The sequence below is a fragment of the Panthera uncia genome (assembly GCF_023721935.1).
Source record: "Panthera uncia isolate 11264 chromosome A1 unlocalized genomic scaffold, Puncia_PCG_1.0 HiC_scaffold_17, whole genome shotgun sequence".
In the NCBI taxonomy this organism is placed as follows: Eukaryota; Metazoa; Chordata; class Mammalia; order Carnivora; family Felidae; genus Panthera; species Panthera uncia.
Genome location: NW_026057577.1, coordinates 125,786,187 through 125,808,591, shown reverse-complemented (window position 1 = coordinate 125,808,591; position 22,405 = coordinate 125,786,187). Strand labels below are relative to the sequence as shown.

Genomic DNA, 22,405 nt, shown 5'->3' with positions numbered 1-22,405 from the left:
GGCTCTAGTCCTGTGGTCTAGCTGGACAGTGGGGGTTATCTGAAGGAAACATCAAGAACATTTTCTAAAATTACAATTCAAAGAGGCTGGCTGAAAGATTTTCTTACCACATTAAAAGGATCAGACTTTTCTAAGGACTTCATTTTGGTAAATAGTAGAGCCAACGTTATTTAAATGAGTCACAAATTGCTTTTTAAGTGCTATTTCAAGGACTTTCTTGAAAACTTTTCAGAAACTTAGAAGCAGAAGTAAACTTTAGGGGGGAAAGGCTTTATTTAATAAAAACCATTATATTCATCTATTGAAAGTATATTATTCATATCTTAATATTAAAAATATAATCAAGTAAATTGAAAAGCAGAAAAACTGCCACAATTTAATATTAGTAAACTAAAAACATTCCTAAATCAATAATCATGTTAACCATTTTCAGAATTCAATCATTACTGTGTACTCACAGTCTTGTTTCTTGATTAGAACAGCTGGTCTACCAGGATGCTGTTCCTTCGTGTTTCTGTGCACACAATTTTATGTATTATCCCACACTGAACATGTAATATTCAATTCACTTGAGCTGTGAGGCCTGGAATTTAGAGATTAGCTCGTGGCTTATTAATTTCAATGATTTTATCTGAGGCAAGCTGATTGATCTCTACCTGACTGAACCCAAACTCTTGAAGTATCTCTTCAGTATGTTCTCCTACAAAAGGATCCCTCTTGGAAGAAGGGAGAGCGGGGGTGTCTGACAGCAGAGGTGCAGGGCGGGGACTCACATTCTGCTCCTCATCAGTGATAAATGAGCCTCGTTCTTTGTTATGATCATGCTGGGTGACCTCTTCAAACGTCAGAACTGGAGTCACACACGCATCTGTGCCATCGAAAATCTGACACCACTCTTCTTTGGTCTTCTTTGCAAATACCTCTGCGAACCTCCTCTTCATTTCTGGCCAATCAGTCACGCTCATTTGATTAGGAAGCTCATCAGACTTTAGTCCAAGTCCTGAGAATAAAAACACAACTTCTTAAATTATTATGCTTTGGGTGGAGTGGTTATAGTCAATAAAATGAGTTTTGACCTCACCATAGTGTCCCAAATAGGGTGTCTTTAAGGGTTTCTCAGATGGGTCAAGAGACACAATTCAAACTCAACTTGGAGCCAGTAGCCGGAAAGGGCAAAGGTAATAGGGTAGCAAGACTGAAAACAGACTTCCTACTGCCAAGATTTTATTATTTACATTTCACCAAAAGTAGTCTATCTGTAAAGGTCTAGTTTCCAGAAATTGATTTTTCCCTGAGTAGGTTTTCAAAAAGAAATTTCCTCAAGATGTTATTATCTGTCATACTGATTTCAAATAACCCCACATTTTATATAGTGTTCCCAAACCCTACGAAATATAAAATTTAAACAACTTTACACATGACTACCCCAGTTTTTAAGGAAGAAGCCTGAAGATAAATGATTAAATTCAAGATTGCAATTTAACATGTAATATTCATCTCCTTTTATTTTGGACAAATAAAAGAGCTCTAGTCAAGCAGTGATATTTGACTCATTACCCTCTTACAAAACTGCTGTGAACTAGGAACAAAGGATTTGTAAGGTACCCAAAGACCCATGCAAAAAATTGTTCCTACAGCAAACAGGACAGAAAGTGGTCAACCAGTCAAATCATGAACGGGGCACACAGACTTTTGTGTCAAGCATGAAGGGGATCATGAAAAGCTCATCAACACATAGTGGAGAGAAAATGAAAGCATTCAGCTGGGGATTTAACAGAAAGGATGGCTTCTTGGCCCAGGACCTGCTCACTGCTTCCTTTATTAACTACAAGCACCTACCCCTGCAGACACACCTGAATTCCAGTGCTGATTAAATTATACCCCAAAAGCCACTTTACTAGAGTTTGGTGTAAATGTCATTTTCTATTCCCACAAGGAAGAGAGTTTTTAAATGTGGATCTTAGAGTGGAATAATCATGAAAGGACCTTCGTATGCATGTGATTTTGCAGAAGTTCAGTCAAGTTAATCTAATAATTCTCACTTTTGTCATCCTTTCCTTCCCTATCATGTAGAAGAACGATGACTAATTAATTGCATGTAAGCTGTTTTGAAGAAGAAAATCCCTATAAAGGAAAGTAGATATGAATACTGCAGGCCCTTCTTAGGGTTTTGGGATATATCAGGAAATAAGGAGAACTCACATAGTTCTGGATAGTTGTGAAAAGACACCTGTGGGATAAACAAGTAAATTTTCCTCTGACCCATTCATATACGAGGAAAAACACTGAGCCATTACTTCAGCTTTATCACTATAATCTACACACACACAAAAATGTTCCTAAGGATGTCTTTTACTTTTCTTCTTTTTCCTGACTACCCCAAACTCTGTGACTGAAAAACAAATAAAGTGTCCAGTTAGCCAAAAAATAGTGATTTAGATCATAGCTACTGTTATAAATATCTTTGCATGCTTTTCAGGTTTTTTTTTAATCAGAATGTGATCAGAATCATAATACTAAATAAAATTGGATCTCCCTGATAAAAGACATTATAAACAGACTAAATAAAATATGCTCTCCCTGTAACAGACATTATATTTGAGATTAATGGTCTCACAGGTTAAAGTTTGTATACTGGAAAAAATACTAGAAATCAAAAGACTCCAGCTCCTACCCCTAATTCTGACACCCTAGCTTTTCCACTGTCTTATTATCCTTTCTCAGCCCATAGTTTCCTATCCTGCCCATGACTCTGATCAAGGCCACAGGACTAACTACCAGTGGTTTAGGATAGGCTGTTTCTTGTGCTCTTGACATTCCTGTATGGTACTCTAAAACCACTCCCCTACATGAATATAATTGTAGATTGCAGCTAGTTTTTATAGCATAATCAATCATTAAATTTAAACAGACTTTTAAGGACTGGCCTGTAGACTCAGACTATTTAAAACCTGGGAAAGTATGTTTTGATTTCCAAAAAGTGATCTTATATATACATGTAACACATACACATACATACACACAATTACACAAAATACTTATTATTTTAAGTACATGCCATAAACTTTACTGCTCTGTAACACAATATTAGGCATATATTAAACAGTTAAAAATTCATGTTGTAAGTATGCAATGATACATGTACAGAGATTAATGTTTATTAGTAAATAATAAATATTTGTTACAATGCAAAGCTGTGGAAAAAACGTAAATGAACTTGAATAAGGAAACATTTAAATTTTAGTACAGGCGTACCATACAGTTTCATATGGCTGCTAGGTATATCATGAGGGTGCAGAATTTTTGTATTGCCAAGAAAGGACATCTTTAGTATACTGTTGAATACAAAAAGACAGCTATTAATTGTAAGTTTGGATAATTTTATATTATATATAAATACAATTTATAAATAAATAAAACAACTGTGTTGGTATGTGCACAGAAAAAGTTCTTGAAAGCCACATCCCAAACTTCCCCCAAGTGAAAGAACAAGAGAGAATTTTTACTTCTTTACAAATTCTGTATTACATTCTTTTCTAAAACACATATTATTTTGAATTACTTTTAATCTTTTAAAAATTGTGGTAGCATAAAATTTATAGTAATTCTATTTAATTTTTTGAGGACCTGCCATATTACATTCCCACTAGTAATGCACAGGGGGTTGCAGTTTCCTCACAACCTTGACAACACTCGTTATTGTCTGCTTTTCTTTTAGTAAGATTTTGAAATTTTAAAACAACTTAAAAATTCTCTACTACTTATCTGAATATACTTGTAAGTGTCTTGTTATCTCAAAACGTCATGAAATTCTCTGTATTTACAGATTTTTTTTGCCCCAGAAAGCAGCAGACACGCAGTACGGTAGAATTTTTACCTTATAAAAACCTTGTGTATTATGTTAAGATTAAAGTATGGTCTCAAAGATCTCAAATATAAGGTAAAATGAATAAGGTAATAAAATCAGTCTAGATGTGGCAGCTTGTCCAGCTGGGCCTGAGAGAGAAGTAATGTATATGTGATTAATAAAAGTAGTACTTTTGTAAATAAATCTTGTGAAAGAAAGAAAATGCTGTGGCATTTTGGCATGGACTATATAGATTCACCAAAGCTGGCTTAACATGTTAAGCCGGCCTGAAGCACAAACCACCTGTCAGCCAAGGATCCCTCGTGAACTTTGAACGGAGAGAGGAGGTTAAGGACACCATACAAGGCTGTGGATACAAAGACAGGAGGCTGTAAAAAATCAGAGTGGTTACAGAGTTTAGACTTAAAAAGAGAAAGCCCAGGAGAAAGTGGTCAGAAGATGAAGGGCTGGAGCAATCAGCCTGCTAGAATAATGTCTCGTTTCATTTTCAGTATTTCCAGAAAAACTCACTCCTTGTGGTGGAGTGTGGATGTTAGAAATGATCATTCCAAACACATATGTTTTAAGATAACAATAAGACATGCCAAGGAGGGAAGTTAACTTCTGGAATGGCAGAGCAAGAACCTTCAGAAACCTGTTCTTGCATAAAAGCAACAGAACCCTGGCACAAACTGTCAGAATGAACTTTTTTGTAACTCTGGAAATTAGAAGTTTACAACAATCCAAAGAGCATTTATTTAGGAAAAACAACTGCATCTCATAAGATCAGTAAGCCTTGTGGTATTATAACTTGCACTAATTTCTCCCTCTCTCCCCAGCTCTGTGGTAGTCATGAAAACCAACAGGCTCTCAGTCACAGCTCTGTAAAACAACTAGCAGGATAACAGCCACTTGCAGGACGGAAATGAGTTGAGAGCTTCCCCCAAATCCCATCCCCCAAGAACTGCCATTTGTCTAGCAGCTCCCTGAAAGGCTCCATTCTCATGGCTTGTCTTTATTTGATCTGACTTGGAGCTCACAATGCCTTATTTCTGGAACACTGTTAACATTTATCAAAAAAAAAAAAAAAATCAGTGACAACTATTTAATATCATAGCTATCTGAGGTGGCATTCCCTGTTGGGATAAAAAGAAGCTGACAAATAAAAGAAAAAAAGTGGGGAATAGGATGTTCATGGGGGGCTTTGAAATGCTCCAACATATTTCCAGGAATTTAGAAGGCACATATATAGGGCTATGAGTATGCCCAGGAAAGATCTGAGAAGGTCCTAATCTTTCACCTCTGGCTGACCCTGAGTCTGTACAAGCAAGAAGTAAAGACACAGAAAAGGATGGGAAATTTATTGGTTCAAGGCATTTAAGGACATCTCTATCCAATTATTACCTGATGACCAAGCTAACCAAACAGACTTCTGTGACTGCACATACCAAAGAACACAGATTTAGTCCAAGAAAGTCATTACATAAACAAATAGCAGCAATAATAAATCCAGGATAGGGGAGAGGGAAGGGAAGTGAAGACCTGATTTCCCAAGTGGTCATTTTACATTATTTCAAATATCCAATTTCAACAAAACTTGTGAGACATGCAAAGAAGGAAGCAAATGTGGCCCTTACACAAGACAAAAAGGAATCAACAGAAACTGTCCCTGAAAAAATCCAGATACTGGACTTACTAGACAAAGACTTTAAATCAACTAGTTATTTTAAATATATTCAAAGCACTGAAGGAAACCATGTCTGAAAAGTTCAACAAAATTTGAGAATGATGTTTAATCAAAGAGAATATCAATAAAGAGTTAGATTGTTAAAAAAGAAGCCAAATAGAAATTCTGGAATTGAAAAGTATATAACAAATAAAACTTTCATTAGAAGGACTCAGCAAGGGGCACCTGGGTGGCTCAGTTGGTTGAGCGTCCAACTTTGGCTCAGGTCATGATCTCGCGGTCCGTGAGTTCAAGCCCCACGTTGGGCTCTGTGCTGACAGCTCAGAGCCTGGAGCCTGTTTCAGATTCTGTGTCTCCCTCTCTTGCTGTGCCCCTCCCTTATTCATGCTCTGTCTCTCTTTCTCTCAAGCATAAATAAAACATTAAAAAAATTTTTTTTTAAAAAGAAGGACTCAGCAATAGACATGAACTGACAAGAGAAAGAATCAGCAAACTCAAAAAGAGGTATACCGAGGAAAGAAAGAAAAGACAATAACAAAAAGAGAATAAAGAAAAATGAACAGAACCTCAGAGACCTGTAGGACACCATCAAGAATACCAAAATATGGAGTCATCAGAGCTTCTTCCAGACATGCGTCTTCCCTTGTTTCCTGGACTCTCTTCACAGCATGGCCCCCAAATGCCAGTCTTCACTCTCACCTCAAATGAAGAAACTGAGACTGCCTCCTGCCTCCAAGCCAGAGGAGACAGCACCCTCTCAACCCTTGCCAAAGGGAGAACAAGAACAGCCAACAACTGAACATCCTGATGAAGTACAAATGGAACAGACAGACTTAATGAATAAGCCAGTGAGAAGACTTTGAAAGTAGAACATAAATATAAGAAACTCTGCCAACCATTTTTTCAGAAGTTGGAATCGACTGCCAAAATCCCACAAGGGGGTAACAACCTTTGTCAACCACCCACAAGTGTCTGCACTGCTTGGGAAGGAAGATGAAGAGGCACTACATTACTTGACAAGAGGTGAAGTGACAGCATTTGAAGATATTAAATCAAGTTACAGGATAGATTTTTATTTTGATGAAAACCCTTACTTTGAAAATAAAGGTCTCTCCAAAGAATTTCATCTGAATGAGAGTGGTGATCCATCTTCAAAAGCTACTGAAATCAGATGGAAATCTTGAAAGGATTTGATGAAATGTCCAAGTCAAATGCAGAAGAAAGCCAGCGGAAAGAGACAGCATGAGGAACCAGAAAGCTTCTTCACCTGGTTTCCTGACCATTCTGATGCAGGTGCAGATGAGTTAGGAGATGTCATCAAAGAGGATATTTGATCAAATTCATTCAAGTACTACTTGGTTCCCAATATGGATGATGAAGATGGGAACGGAGAAGGGGGGGGGGGAAAGACTGGAAGATACTGATGAATAAGGAGATGAGGATGAAGGTGATGGAGACGATGACGAGGGGGAGGAAGGGGAAGATGACTAATGGAACATTAACAGGTTCCAACCTTCCTTTTGGGATTTTCTCTAGTCCCTGGGAGCAAGTTGCAGTCCTTCCCCCCACCCCTACCTTAGCTCATTTGTCCTGTTTTTTTGAAGTCTCTTTTCTCTCCCATTACACCATGGTTTTCAACTTATTTGGGGGGGAAATACCATGAGCAGAATACAGTGGGAAAAGAATCTCTACCCCTTTCTCTTCGACATTCAATTTTTATCCCTTCCTGTCCCAACAAAAACTTAATGGAATCAAAGCTACTGTGCTCTGTGGGAAAAAAGAAAAATTTTCTACTCCCTTAGCTCTGCTGGAAGCTGGAAGGTGGTAGGCCCCTGTGTAGTAGTACATAGAATTCTAGCTTTTTCCCTCCTTTCTCTATTGGGCTCAGAGATTACTCTGTGTCTGTATATGAATATGGAAGGTTAGCATTTACCAACATTTATCTGCCTACTTCCTCCTGTTTAAAAAAAAGAAAAAAGAAATTTAAAAAATGGGGTTATAGAAGGTCAGCAAAGGGTGAGTTTGAGATGTTTGGGTGAGCCTTTTGACAACATGGCTTCTCCGCTGGCATGTTTAATTATGATGCTTAACGGACATCTTTGCAGTTTTAGATGACATTTTTAAAATAAAATTCTCTCCTAATGATAACTTGAGCCCTGCCACTTGAGGGGAGAATCAGAAGAACCTGTAGGATCTTATCTGAAATTGACATTGTCTATTGTAATTTTGTTCCCGTTTATTTTTAATTTTTCTTTCTGCTTCACTGGAAAGGAAAGATGATGCTCAATTTTAAATGGTAAAGTCCACAAGCTGTTTTGTTACAAGAAAGCTAGATGTGTACATACACACACACAAATACCAACATAAGCATTAAGGGAGTCTCACAAGAAGAGAGACAGAAAAAAGGCAGAGAAAATCCTAGAAGAAAAAATGTCTGAAAAATTCCCAAATTTGATGAAAAACAAATTACTTGCACATGCAAGAATCTCAAGGAAATCAAGCAAGATAAACTCAGAGATCCACACTTATAAGAAAAATGAGCTCAGTGAGGTTGCAGGAAATAAGATCAATATACAAAAGTAACTACTTACTATGTATTTCTATACACTAATAACGAACAATACAAAAATGTACCATTTACAATTGCATCAAAAATAATAAAATTCTTCTATAAATTTAGCAGAATAAGTGCAGGTGTGTGCACTGAAAATTACAAAGTATCATTGAAAAAATTCTAGACCTCTGTAAATGAAAAGCATCATATATGTTCATGGGTATTAAGGCTTAATACTGGTAAGATGGCAATACTCCCCAGACTGATGCACAATTCAGCACAACACTTATCAAAATCCCAGCTGCCTTTTTTGCAGAAATTGGCAAGATGATTCTAAAATACATATGGAGGGGCCCCTGGGTGGCTCAGTCGGTTGGGCGTCCAACTTCACTTCATGTCATAATCTTGTGGTTCATGGGTTCAAGCCCCATGACAGGCTCTGTGCAGATTGCTCAGAGCCTGGAGCCTGCTTCAGATTCTGTGTCTCCCTCTCTCTCTACCCTTCCCTGACTCACACTCTGTCTCTCTCTCTCTCTCAATAATAATAAGCATTAAAAACAATACATATGGAAATGGAAGGGACCCCGAATAGTCAATCTTAAAAAAGAACAAAATTGGAAGACTCACACTTCCTAATTTCAAACCTACTACAAAGCTACAATGATCAACACAGTGTGGTACTGACATAAGGGTAGACATGTACATCAATGGAAGAGAACTGAGTCCAAAACTAAACCCTTACAATTATGGCCAACTGATTTTCAACAAAGACGCCAAAACCATTCAATGGAGAAAGAATAGTCTTTTTGACAAACAGTGCTGGGAAAACTGGATAGCCATATGCAAAACAATGAAGTTGGACCCCTACCTCACCCCATACAAAAAAATTAATCATAATTTAACAGAGACCTAAATGTGGATGTTGAAACTATACAAATTTTAAAAGAAAAAACAGGAGTGAGACCGTAAAATTGGGAGTTCTCTGAATAATTTCTATGTAATATTTACTAAAGGCTAAGTATAAAAATGTGCTAATAGATCTTACATATGTTATTAGAACTCAACAATAGCTGTAGCAATTGTTTAGAACTCAAACTAACATTTGTTTTCTTTTTCTGTTGATTTATTTTTGAGCAAGAAAGAGACTGAGCGCAAGCTGGGGAGGGCTAGAGAGAGAGGAAGACCCAGAATCTGAAGCAGGCTCCAGGCTCCAAGCTGTCAGCACAGAGCCTGACAAGGGGTTCAAACTCACAAACCATGAGATCATGACCTGAGACGAAGTCAGATGCTTAACCAGCTGAGCCACTCAGCCTCTCCTAACAAAATTTTTTCAATGAGTTTATTTTACCATTGTCATTTAGAATTGCCTGTGGATGATGATGACAAAAAGCTGACTGATGGGCAGTCCGTTGGGTGGCTGACTCTTGATTTTGGCTTAGGTCATGATCCTAGGGGCATGGATTGTGCCCTGTGTTGGGCTTTGTGCTGAACACGCAGCTTGCTTAAAATTCTCTCTCCCTCTCCCCTTCTGCCCCTCTTCCCCACTCACACTCTGTTTAAAAAAACAAAAACAAAAACGGACTGAAGTTTAGTCAATTTTATTATTACGTTTAAATTCTCTATAGACAATGCATAAATATACAAGATTTATGTCAGGTACAAACTTCACCTTGCTATATCCCTCCTGCCTTCTAAGGCCCTGCACCACCGAGGAAAGGGTGTTGATCCCTCTGTGTTCAGCCCCTCATATAGCATTGTTCTGTCCCTAATTTTGAATTAATACCTTCCATTCTTAGTTTTAATTTTGGAACAAAAAGACTTTTATGATCTACATAAACCATTTTGTTGTTTGTTTTTCCAACTATATTTAAGTTAGTGAAGTTAATATTGTTGATCATAAAACGCTTTCTGATGCTAGCAAAAAACAATGATTTCAGCTATATGCAAACAACTTTGAGTAGTATATTGCATCTGAAAAACTACAAAACATAATGAGACTCCAACCGTGAAGTTGAAAAGACAGACACACCATGACCAGCTTGTCATACCTCTTCAATGTATATTCTAAAACTTCTTAGCTATTCATTTACCTGTAAAGTAAACTTCAAATTCAAACATGTTACAGGAACAAAATGTTAGTCTGATTGTTTAATTAGAGAAGAAGAGATCGCAAATTCTCCTGCTAACTTGTGGCCACATGCAAATGAGACAAGAATCTGCAAGAAAGGTAAACTGTAGAAGCATCAAGTGATAATAACATATTCCAACAGAATCTTATTCACCGAAGTCACTCTGTGCTCTGGCACCCCATGGGGGCATCTATCAAGGAATAAGAACTGGCAGAACCAGCACATCATTTCTGAGAATAAGACATGGGCACGCAAGGGCAACATAAATATCTAACACTGCTGAGTATGAAATTGAACTCGCATAAAATGGATTATTTTTTAAAACTCTGAGCTATTTTATAGACTTATGAAAGTATCTGTCAATTTAAACATAAGGGAAATACCCCACAATATAATTACAATTATAATCATAAAGTGGATACATAATAAAAGACATAATGAATTTAAAAGGCCTAAAATCGAGGTTAAAGAACACCCACAAGAAAAGGGGAGGGAGCAGGAGAGGCACAGGAATATTACTTACCTTTGATTAGCAGCTTGTAGAACTGGGGTTCTACTGCTCCCACAGCCATGAAGCCCCCATCTGCTGTCCTGTAGGTTGTGTAGAAAGGTGCTCCACCATCTAGCATGTTCTGTCCTCGAGGTCGTTCCCACAGTCCTACTTGTTGAGATTTCCACAGAAAAGAACTTAGGTATGCCGTTCCTTCCACCTTTGGAAAAGAAACAGTATACAATATGAATCCAGACATTTAAACTATAAAACAACAATTAATTTCCACTTAGTTTTTTTTTTTAACATTTGTGTAACAATGTTTCTTAGAGTACAGGAAGACTGTATCTAATTACACAACTTCTTGATATTTCAAGAAAGTGTGTTAGAACAGGTTTATGATAGAGGGTTTCTCCACTATTCAGTTCAGAAAATACAGTTCAGAAAAGACTTAGAAGGAACTACTTTTGTTGTTCTTTTCAAATAAGACTGCCAAATGTTGATAATGTTTGAAGCCAAGTGAGGGTACACGGAAGTTCATTATATATTCTCTCCATAATTATATACATTAAAAACTTTCAGGATAGGGGCACCTGGGTGGCTCAGTCGGTTGAGCCTCTGACTTTGGCTCAGGTCATCATCTCACAGTTTGTGGGTTCAAGCCCCGCATCGGGCTCTGTGCTGACCGCTTGCTCAGAGCCTGGAGCCTGCTTCAGATTCTGTGTCTCCTTCTCTCTCTGCCCCTCCCCGGCTCATGCTTTGTCTCACTCTATTTCTCAAAAATAAATAAATGTTAAAAAAAAAAAAAATTTAACTGTCAGCATAAAAAGTTAAAAATAAAGCAAAGAGCTTTTGAAAAAATCTTTCTTTTGGTCTCAATACCTATAAACACATACACATAGGTAATAGGAAACTATCACATTTTAAAGGTAAACCACATTACAGTTAAATTTAGCATACTCTAGCTTGACTCCAAGCCAAAGAAAACTATATCTGAATATTTAATATACCTTAACAATCACTAGAAAGTTACACAATTAACATAAAATATGAGCAGCAGATATACAGGTTTTCTGAGTCCAGACAAACTAGTTTGGGAATGCCAACTTCCCACTGAGTTCTGAAATAACAGGAATGGATTCACATCTTCAGGTATAATTGTCACAAGGCTGGATGCATGTGGCTCTCCAGAGAAGAATACCTCCCTACCCTCATGGCTTTATGATCCTAATGATTCTCGAACCCCAAGGAGAAGGCCAGCAAAGCACCCTCATATCAAATAGCTGGAATTGGGGGTCCACGGAGTTTCTCACAGTTACTGGCTATATCTTTGGAGACATCCCAACTTTCCCTTTAAACTTGAAATCTCACACACACCTGATTTTATGGCTCTGACAGCTGACATACCAAATAGTATGTCACAGGGGTGCCTAGGTAGCTCAGTGGGTTAAGTGCCCAACTTCAGCTTAGGTGATGAGTTCACAGTTCGTTAGTTTGAGCCCCATATCGGACTCTCTGCTGTCAGTGCAGAGCCTGCTTTGGATCCTCTGTTTCCCTCTCTCTCTGCCCCTTCCCTGCTTGTTCTCTCCCTCTCTCTCTCTCTCTCTCTCTCTCTCTCTCTCTAAGATAAATATTAAAAGAAAAAAAAAGATCAATCACACACCACACTTTAGAGATGGACACAGAGGACATGCAAATGTATCCTGATAAAAGTATCAGAAGGAAGAGAAATAGCACAGGGTTTAGCCTGTGAGAAGGAAGCATAAGCCAAGCCCCCAAGATAAGGGCCATGGAAATGGCTTTTGCAAAAGGTCACCAATGACAAATCCAATTTACAGTGTTCAGATCTAAACTCTTGAGGCTGGTAACTGGGTGGCTCAGTCAGTTGAGCCTCTGACTCTTGATTTCAGCTCTGGTCATGATCTCATGGTTTGTGAGTTCAAGCTCCACGTAAAGCTCTGCACTGACAGTGTGGAGCCTGCTTGGGATTCCCCCCTCTCTCTGCCTCTCCCCCGTTTGCTTTCTCTCTCTCAATAAATAAACTTAAAAATATATAAAAAATAAATAAACTCTTGAGGTCTCTACTGACACCTGACCCTCTGACCATTCCTTTTTTTTTTCTTTTAGCACTTTCTTTATCTTTCGTTTCCATGGAAACACTCCTCGGTTCTCCACTTTGCTCTCCTTATGCCCTGACTTCTCCTCTACTGCCCACTCTTCAAATATGGTGCTCTGTCCCCTTCCTTAGAGGACCACACGGTCTCATGTGGCTTCCAAATGACAATAAAACCTGTTTCTAGTTTCTAACTTCGAGTACTCACTCTGTGGGGATATCTGAAAGAGACTTCAAACTTGAAATGACCCAAACTGAATTCCTCTTATCATACAAGAATAACAACAACAATAATACCAAGTTCTTACATAGCACCTCCTCTATGCCAGGCATTGTTTACACACCGAACAAGGCATCAATTCGCTTAGTTCTCTAACAATGCTATGAGGCAGTTACCATTACTGTCTCCATTTTACAAAGAAGAAGTCAAGGCACAGGGAGGTAAGTAACTCACCCAAGTCCCAGAACCAGTCAGCGGCAGAGCTGGGGTGGAGGAAACAGGTGCCAGAATCCGTGCTCTTAACCACTGACCCATACTGCCTCTTCCATTGGCAGTCCGCCCCCAAGGTGCCAGTGATGCCATCCACCAGGTCATCCAAGCCAGAAACACGGGAGCCACCCTTGACTCCTCGCTCCCCCTTTACTGCCAACGCGTCACCAGATCCTGGCAATTTTATGTCTCCAATAGCCCTCAGATCCAGACCTGTTCCACCATCAATGACTTTAGTACTTGCTCGTATCTCCCAGCAACAACCCAGTAACTGTCCCTCTGCCTCCAGTCTTGTCTTCCTCAAACCCATCTTCCTTCTCCCTCTAAAGATCTGTCCAAATGCAAATACATACGTAGAATGCTGGATTGGGCTCTTATCAACTGGCTGTGAGAACTTGGGCAAATTTCTATGCTTCAGTTTCTCCTTTCTTCAAATAAAGTATTCCAACTGGAACTGGTGTTTTGAGGATTAGGAGAAATCGCACAGGGAAAGCGCCTAGCATAACGCAAGGCACGTACTCAGTGCGTGACAGTGAAAAAACTGAAGCTTCGTGATGTTGGAGTCTCCCCTGCAAACTGTAACAGGAAAGTCTAGACTGACCCAATTTTACTCTAGCACCCTTAAGAATCTTCTCTGTCTGCTAAGGGGGACTTCCTTCCCGAGCCCAGTTTTTTTTTTTTTTTTTTTTTTTATTTTTTTTTTTAGTTTTTTTTTTATTTTTGGGACAGAGAGAGACAGAGCATGAACGGGGGAGGGGCAGAGAGAGAGGGAGACACAGAATCGGAAACAGGCTCCAGGCTCCGAGCCATCAGCCCAGAGCCTGACGCGGGGCTCGAACTCACGGACCGCGAGATCATGACCTGGCTGAAGTCGGACGCTTAACCGACTGCGCCACCCAGGCGCCCCCCGAGCCCAGTTTTTAATGAAGATTGCTTGAAAACTGTATTCTAAGCACAAGAAATGGCAGGCGAAGATTGTTGAAACCAACGCAGGAATCAGATGAGTCATGAAAAGTTTAGAAAACTGATTCTACAAACAAGATACTCAATGAAAGGATATGAGGCTATTAAAAAAAAAAAAAAAGGATATCCTGGATAATTTAGATTCAAACTTCAAATCTCATTTATCTCTTATTCACAAAACAATCTGAGGCAGCCGCCTATCATACTTAGAACAACTGGTAGGCTTATCACCTCCCCCAGTTAACACTTACCATGCTGGCATCAATGACCTGACCTTTGCCAGAGCGTGTGCGTTGAAAAAGAGCCAACAAGATGCCCAGTGTGCATATGAGGCCACCACCACCAAAGTCAGCCAGGAGATTCAGCGGTGCATATGGATTCTCACCACTTCTGCCAATCTTTGACAGAATACCTACATAATTTAAAGAAATCAAGGAACGCGAAATGTAAATTTAATGTCACTTTTAAATAGATACATGAACATCTTACGAGGAATAGCCAATCATTCTAGTTGCCGGCATGGTGAAAACCGGTACATGATGCTTTTCCAAATCTAAACCTAGTCAGCATATTTATAAACAGGCTTTTCCCCCAACAAGACTCCTTGTTTTGTTTTGTTGTTGTTTTCTCTCTAAAACTTTATTCCAACTAACACTTTTCAGAATTTTATTGCTAAGTTTTTACTCACTGAGTTTCGAGGAAAAAATTATTGTTAGCAATTTAGATTATGGCTTACCAACAGTTATGACCCACTTTCAGTCTTATTAGAGATGCAAGAAAATAATCAAACACAAGAAAAAATAAAGTAATTCTATTTTTAAATAGATGGAAAAAACAATTCTACCCACACTCTTATCCTCAATCTTTAAATGTGTACTCACAGGAAATTTGAGGCCTTTATTCAACAACACACAATTTCTTAGAATTCTAGGATCAGGCCATTCTAAGACCTGTTCTCACAGGCAAAAATTCTAATAAAGTGACAATATGACCTGAAAGCTACAGGTATTCATAGAAGTCTAAAATGGTGACTCAGGCAATGATTCAGAATGGAGGTGGAAAGGGGAGTTCAGATCAAACTCTATCAGCATTTTAGAATTGTACAACAGCCATCCCCATTACCACCAAGGCTCTTACTTCCTGGCAGGGTCTTGCCTGAGAATTGTAGTGAGAAATGTAGTAAGTAAATGTTACTAGTGAGAGTATATTATCCCTCAAATGTGTCAAGTCAGAGGGAAAGGGGTTGGGACTAAGTGTTCTATGACAAACCAACTCTTTTCAAACCATGCTCTCCTTATTGATTGTGATAAATATTTAAATTTTCACCTTTAAAAAATTCTTTTTAGTTGGTGTAACTGTAAATCTTGACTGGGAACAAAATAAAATGTGTAGAGAAATTATTTTGTCAACATACCTGACAAAGCCAAATAGTTGATGTCATGGCCTGCTACCCCGCAGAATCTTCCTGACTGGCCAAATCCACTCAACCTGGCATAGATGAGCTTTGGATTCTCCCTCTGCAGAATCTCCGGGCCTAGCTGGAGTTTTTCCATAACACCTTAAGAGAAAGGGAACAAAGATTTTTTTTTTTTTTTTAAGAGGGATGAATTGAGGATAGGAACAATCCTCTCTCTGTGGCAAACATAAAATAGCACTCTTCCAAATCATACCGATAACGTTTGTTGTGGGTTTTAGCACGTTTCCAATAATTAAGGACACAGAGTGAAGCCACCATTTCTGGAATGTGTGACTTCTGCCCCCAAATCCTATTTCCTTCCAGCCCCACCTTAATTCCCTTCAGGCATATCCAAGTTCCTGCAATCCCCATAGTGGGCCATTCCTTCCTTTAGTCAGTGCCTTTATAGTTCCCCAAATACTCTCCTTAGTAATTTATTAGAAATGGCTTGTTCTCCTAGAACAGTTACCCTGGGGCTGAATTTGGTCAAAAATTCACTTTCGAAAGCCTTTAAGGTGTTTTCTTTTTCTGTGCCCCCATCATCCGCCACCTTCTACCTCACACTGTGCTTTTGTGTATATATTCCATCATCTTCCCCTCAGTTTAGAAGCTCCTCTGGCAGGATTCACACCTGATCTGTTTCCATGGGTCTCTGAAGTGCCTAGCATGGGCATCTTCACAAAAAAGCTCACCAAAATGTCAGTGATAAAATTTGCTACAATACCATCTAAGAGCTCTTATGAATAAGTATAGTATTTATTGCACAAAATCCAGATAACTAGTATTTTTAACCTCCTGGGATTAAAAATAATGAAGACTATATATTTACAGTTTTGTCTTCCTAAAGCTATAGTAAATTACAGAAAACTCTAGTCTTCTACCTAAACACCAGCCACAATCCTCTCACCTGGCAGCTACATCTGTATTCACAGCTCCATTTTCCTTCTTTTTTTAAAAATTTTTTTTAAATGTTTATTTATTTTTGAGACAGAGAGAGACAGAGCATGAACGGGGGAGAGTCACAGAGAGAAGGAGACACAGAATCTGAAGCAGGCTCCAGGCTCTGAGCTGTCAGCACAGAGCCCGACGCGGGGCTCCAACCCACGGACCGCGAGATCATGACCTGAGCCGGAGTCGGATGCTTAACCGACTGAGCCACCCAGGCACCCCTCTATTTTCCTTCTAATTGCAAGATCGTGGAGTCAACCATGTCGAGCCTCTATCTTTAAATGGGGCATTATTAAATTATGATATAATCCTAATTATTAAATTATTATCATCCTCCAATCTGGCTGTGTGAATAAATGATTTAACATTTAATATGCCTGGTGCCCCACAGATATTCAATTCATTCACCAAACATTTACTGACTTCCTGCTATGTATCAGGCAAAGCTTTGGATTTGTACTTTGAGCAAGATTGCCCTGGGAGCTGAGAATGGATCCAAATTGTGCTAGACCCACACATCATCTTTAAAAAGGCTGTTACAACAGCGTGAAGGAAGCTACAGAAGCTAAGGAGGATTCCTGATAACTGAAAGCAAATGCAGTTAAGAATATTTGGAGTCATGGGCAGAGTACAGGGTTTGGATTCAGGCAGCTGGGAGGGTACTGGTTCCATTTAATGAGAAAAACAACACAGGAGGATGGGAATGCAAGCTAGTGCAGCCACTCTGGAAAACAGTATGGTGGTTCCATGAACTAAAAATAGAACTACCCTATGACCCAGCTATTGCACTACTAGGTATTTACCCAAGGGATACAGGTGTGCTGTTTCAAAGGGACACATGCACCCCCATGTTTATAACAGCACTATCAACAATAGCCAAAGTATGGAAAGAGCCCAAATGTCCCTCGATGGATGAATGGATAAAGAAGATGTGGTATATATATAAAATGGAGTATTACTCGGCAATCAAAAACAATGAAATCTTGCCATTTGCAACTACGCGGATGGAACTGGAGGGTATTATGCTAAGTGAAATTAGTCAGAGAAAAGACAAATATATGACTTCACTCATATGTGGGCTTTAAGAGACAAAACAGATGAACACAAGGGAAGGGAAAGAAAAATAATATAAAAACAGGGAGGGGGACAAAACATAAGAGACTCAAATATGGAGAACAAACTGAGGGTTGCTGGAGGGGCTGTGGGGGGTTGGGGGTGGGCTAAATGGGTAACGGGCACTAAGGAATCTACTCCTGAAATCATTGTTGCACCATATGCTAACTAATTTGGATGTAAATTTTAAATAAAAATAAAAATAAAAAATAAAAAATAAAAAAATAAGTAACACAAGAGGAGATGTTATTCTCGGAGGTAAGATAATGTGCTTGTTTTGGGATTTATGGAAGTTGCAGTGCCTGGGAGATAAGACAGCCAGTTAAGACACGTGCACAGTCTGTGTATTTCAGAGGTCTATGGCTCTAAAAGACGGAGGTACGATTATCAATTTGGCCATCATCTGTCTATAAAAAGGTGAAAACAGTGGGGATGGAAAAGGGCTCCAGGAAGCAAACTGTAAACCAAATTGAGCTGAAGCTGGAAGGAACTTGGAACACCAGGATTTACCGCAGAGAATGTTAGCCTGGGTCTAGATGCTTTAGAGGGTACACCAACCCCCAAAACGGTAGAAAAACGACTATGTACCTACATGCAATTTTCCAGGAAGGCAATCTTTGGCTTTCCTTAGATTCTCACAGGATTCGGGACTCTCAAATAATTAAGACAAGCACAAATGAGTGATTAGAAACAAAGAGAATCTGGGGGAGGGGGCGAAAATGGGTATAAGGAGAACAGGGGCAACCTCAGTATCTGAGATTCCAAGTATAGATCATCTCAAGGGGGGACTGATCAACAATAGCAAAACGCGACAGAAAAATCTAGAAAGGCAGTGACAGGAAAAGGTTCTGTCGGCAACAGAGCGTAGATGTGACGGGCTCGTACGGCCCAGCCCCTCCCTTCGGCGGGGACCTTTCCGCGTCTGGTCCCGCGTCGGAGCCGCAGAGGAGCCTGGGGCTCACCGTGGCGGAAGGGCTCCAGCACCACGTCCGCCTGGGCGCACATGCGCCTCAGCACCAATGCCCCATCCGGCCGCTTCAGGTTCACCGCCAGCGAGCGCTTGCCCCGTGCCATGAAGCTGACGTCCCCTCTGGCGCCCGGCCGGTCCACACGCACCACCTGGGCCCCGAAGTCCGCGAGGACCATACCGCAGAACGGGCCTGGGGCCAGGCCGGCCAGCTCCAACACCAGGATACCCCGCAGCGCCATGGGACCCGGCTCTCCAGGTGAAGAAGTCTCAGGCGGCCCAGACCGAGCCTAGACCGCCCGGGAGGCGGGCCCCAAGCGATCCCTCCCTCCTGCGCCTGCGCAGGGCCCTCCCTCCTCCTCCTCCTCCGGTGCAGAGTCTGTACATGCGGAGGATCCTGGCCCCGCCTCCTGGCTAGTCCAATAGGTGGTTTTCCTTTCCGTTGGCTGCTTTCCCTTTGAGGGGTTGCGTGCCGCTGGGTTCAGGCAGGCATTCTTTGCCTCCCTCTGCAGACCTTCTGTTAGAAGTTAAAGTAAGGCTTGTTAAACATTTTAAGATTCTTTCTTTATTTCTTTCTCTTTCTCCCTTCCTTCCTTCCTTCCTTTCTTTCTTTTCTTTCTTTCTTTCTTCCTTTCTTTTCTTTCTTCCTTTCTTTCCTTTTCTTTCTTTCTTTTCCTTCCTTCCTTCCTTCCTTTCTTTCCTTTTCTTTCCTTTCTTTCCTTTTCTTTCCTTTCTTTCTCTTTCTTTTCTTTCTCTCTCTTTCTTTTTCTCTTTCTCTCTTTCTCTCTCTCTTTCTCTCTTTCTCTGTTTCTTCCTTCCTTCCTTCTTTCCATCTTTCCTTCCTTCCTTCCCAGCAAAATCTAGTCTAACCAAGCAGCACCAACAAGGAGATGGTTAGGAGCATTCTACCCCCAGGAGTTGGGAAGAGGCTTATATACACAAAAACAAATAAATCATTGATTAGCTCTAAATAGATTAAAGTCTACTTGGCTGTTTGTGATGGGTTGTTCTTAGTTTCAATTTCATTAACTGAGGCATTTACAGGGTTAGAATTTGGTTTGCTTAGTAGGTTGCCAGGGCATTAGAACCACATCAGTCTAACAGCCTCCTTGTTTAATTAATACAACACTTCCTTGTTCTTGTCTAGCCTATGTTACTACCTTTGTTCAGACATCAGCTTCCTTACCCTCTTGTTTTATTTCTATTTTAAAAAACTTGAAAAGAAAGTAAATTGCAAAGAATGTTACAGAAGACATCCAGATTGACACAATATTTTTTCGTATTTGCTTACAATCTATTGTTCTAAAAAATAAACAGTACAGAAATAGCTTAAGCTAACAGCCAGGATCAGATTCACATGAATCAGAGATATTGCCCAGCATCAAGTAATAAGCTCAAAGATAAAGGTCATGGAAAAGCTCAGCTAAATCAGAAGTCTGGAAAATCTTACATGACTCTTCCTTCTTACATTGGACACATATCCCCTGTTAGAGGCTGAATTAAGTCCCATCAACATTCATATATTGAAGTCCTAACTCCCAGTACCTCAGAATGTGACTGTATTTGGAGACAGAGCTTAGAAAGAGGTAATTAAAGTAAAATGAAGTCATATGGATTGGTCCTAATTAATATGGCTGGTGTCTTTACAAGAAAAGATTAGGACACAGAAAGCAAGGACTGAGGGATGACCATGTGAGGACACAGCAGAAGGTGGCTGTCTATCTGCAAGCCAAGGAGAAAGGCCTCAGAAGACACCAAACTTGAAGATACCTTGATCTTGTACTTTTAGCCTCCAGAACTGTGAAAAAGTGTTTTTCTGTTGTTTAAGCTACCCAGCCTCTAATGCCTTATTATGGCAGCCTGAGCAGACTAATAAAACTATTAAGAAGGTTGGGGGAAGGTGTGGCACCTGAGTCATTCAGTCAAGTATCCGACTTCAGCTCATGTCATGATCTCATAGTTCATGGGTTTGAATCCCATGTCGGACTGTGTGCTGATAGCTCAGAGCCTGGAACCTGCTTCAGATTCTGTGTTTTCATCTCTCTCTGCCTCTCCCCTACTCACAACCAATCTCTCTCTCTCTCTCTCTCTCTCTCTCTCTCTTTCTCTCTCTTAAAAAATAAATAATAAACATTAAAAAAAAAAAGAAGGTTGGAGTGGGGAGTTATGTATTTTGTTATAGCCCTAGCAAACTAATATACCCTCTGACTCACGATTATAGTTGAGATCTCTAATGAGGTTCTCAGGTACCTAACAGACTTCATTTTGTATCCCAGGGTGTTACTTAGCTATGGAACTGCGCTTCCTGGATTCTGAGTTTATTTGGCAAAAGTAATCCTATAGCCAGAGCCAGCCTGTTAAATGCATTAAATAGATAAATTCTCTTCCTTGTAACAAATATCATTCATCTACTTACCCAAGGTAAATAGGTACAACAGGTACAATTGACAAAGAATACCTTTTCCTTTGACAAAAGCTGCCTTTTTCTTCAGCTTCCTGAAGGATCCATGTACTAAAGGGAGTACATAGATCACAGGCCAGCTGCTTTGAACTCCTTCCATAGTTAAAGTCTCCTATACCCACCCACTCCCACCCAAAGTTACATGTCTTTGCTTCTGCTCACTCTACCATTCAAGACACAAGCACTCCCATGATTTTGACATATAGTATCCACAGTCTATCGATGCTATAGCTATCCTACTTATATACTACCTTTTATTTATATTATTATATTTTGTAGTTTTATATTACATAAATGATGTTACATTGCAATCACTTTTCTGAACTTGCTTTTGTACTCTAGCTTATCCTAACTTGCCTCCCTATTTCTGCTTCTTTCTCTTAGATCAATTGGATTCTTGGCTTAAATACAACAGAGTTCATTACAAGGGTATCAAGTAGCTTATTGCTACTTGAATTTAGGTAATTGGCAGGACCTGGGCCACTGGAGTCACATTCAAGGTCACAGCATGAAAGTCTGGTTGGGATACAAGTCTACACGGTTTCCACTCACTGCTGCTCTGCTGGGAGAGACCCAGCCTGATTCTGGGTCTATTCTGGGGAATAGATAGAGGGTGCTTGGATGCTCAGTCGGTTAAGCGTCCTACTTCGGCTCAGGTCACGATCTCCCGGTCTGTGAGTTCGAGCCCTGCGTCAGGTTCTGTGCTGACAGCTCAGAGCCTGGAGCCTGCTTCGGATTCTGTGACTCCCTCTCTCTCTGCCCCTCCCCCACTCATGTGCTGCCTCTCTCTCTCTCTCTCTCCCTCTCTCTGTCAAAAATAAATAAACATTGAAAAAAATAGATAGAGGCACTAACTTGAAGGACCTTCCACTGACAATTGAGATGGGGTCATTAAGTTATAATAATGACTATGGTGGATTGAAGCACATTAAATATATGAAAAATTGTAAGTTAATAATAATGCTTTTTAAGAGACCTTATTAATTATCTTTAAAGATTTCTAGGGCACCAACTCATTATTCTAAAAATTGGTAAATAAAAGTGATAAAAATCAAGTATGTATCTTGTTTTCCATATGAACAGTATTTCAGGATACCAAATAGCTAATGAAAGAATGTGTTTCTTTTAAAATGTTGCTATTTTTGCACAGTGAAGGAAACCATCAACAAAGCAAAAAGGCAACCTAC

The 22,405-nt window shown here is 39.8% G+C and overlaps 1 protein-coding gene and 1 pseudogene across 2 annotated transcripts; one reads left to right on the top strand and one right to left on the bottom strand.

Annotated features, from left to right (window-relative positions):
• Positions 1-464: 464 nt before the first annotated feature.
• Positions 465-19,470, bottom strand: AMACR (alpha-methylacyl-CoA racemase). Of its 2 annotated transcripts, XM_049648216.1 has the most exons (5): positions 18,753-19,470; positions 15,688-15,831; positions 14,525-14,685; positions 10,741-10,927; positions 465-1,000 (listed from the first exon to the last, which is right to left on the bottom strand). In XM_049648216.1, exons 1-5 carry the CDS (start codon positions 18,997-18,999, stop codon positions 591-593), a joined length of 1,149 nt encoding a protein of 382 aa, XP_049504173.1. In that variant the 5' UTR covers positions 19,000-19,470; the 3' UTR covers positions 465-590. The 2 variants fall into 2 exon arrangements, with proteins under 2 accessions (XP_049504173.1, XP_049504174.1); XM_049648217.1 differs by lacking the exon at positions 14,525-14,685 and having other exon boundaries at positions 880-1,000.
• Positions 6,203-7,279, top strand: LOC125934665 (protein SET-like; annotated as a pseudogene).
• Positions 19,471-22,405: the final 2,935 nt, after the last annotated feature.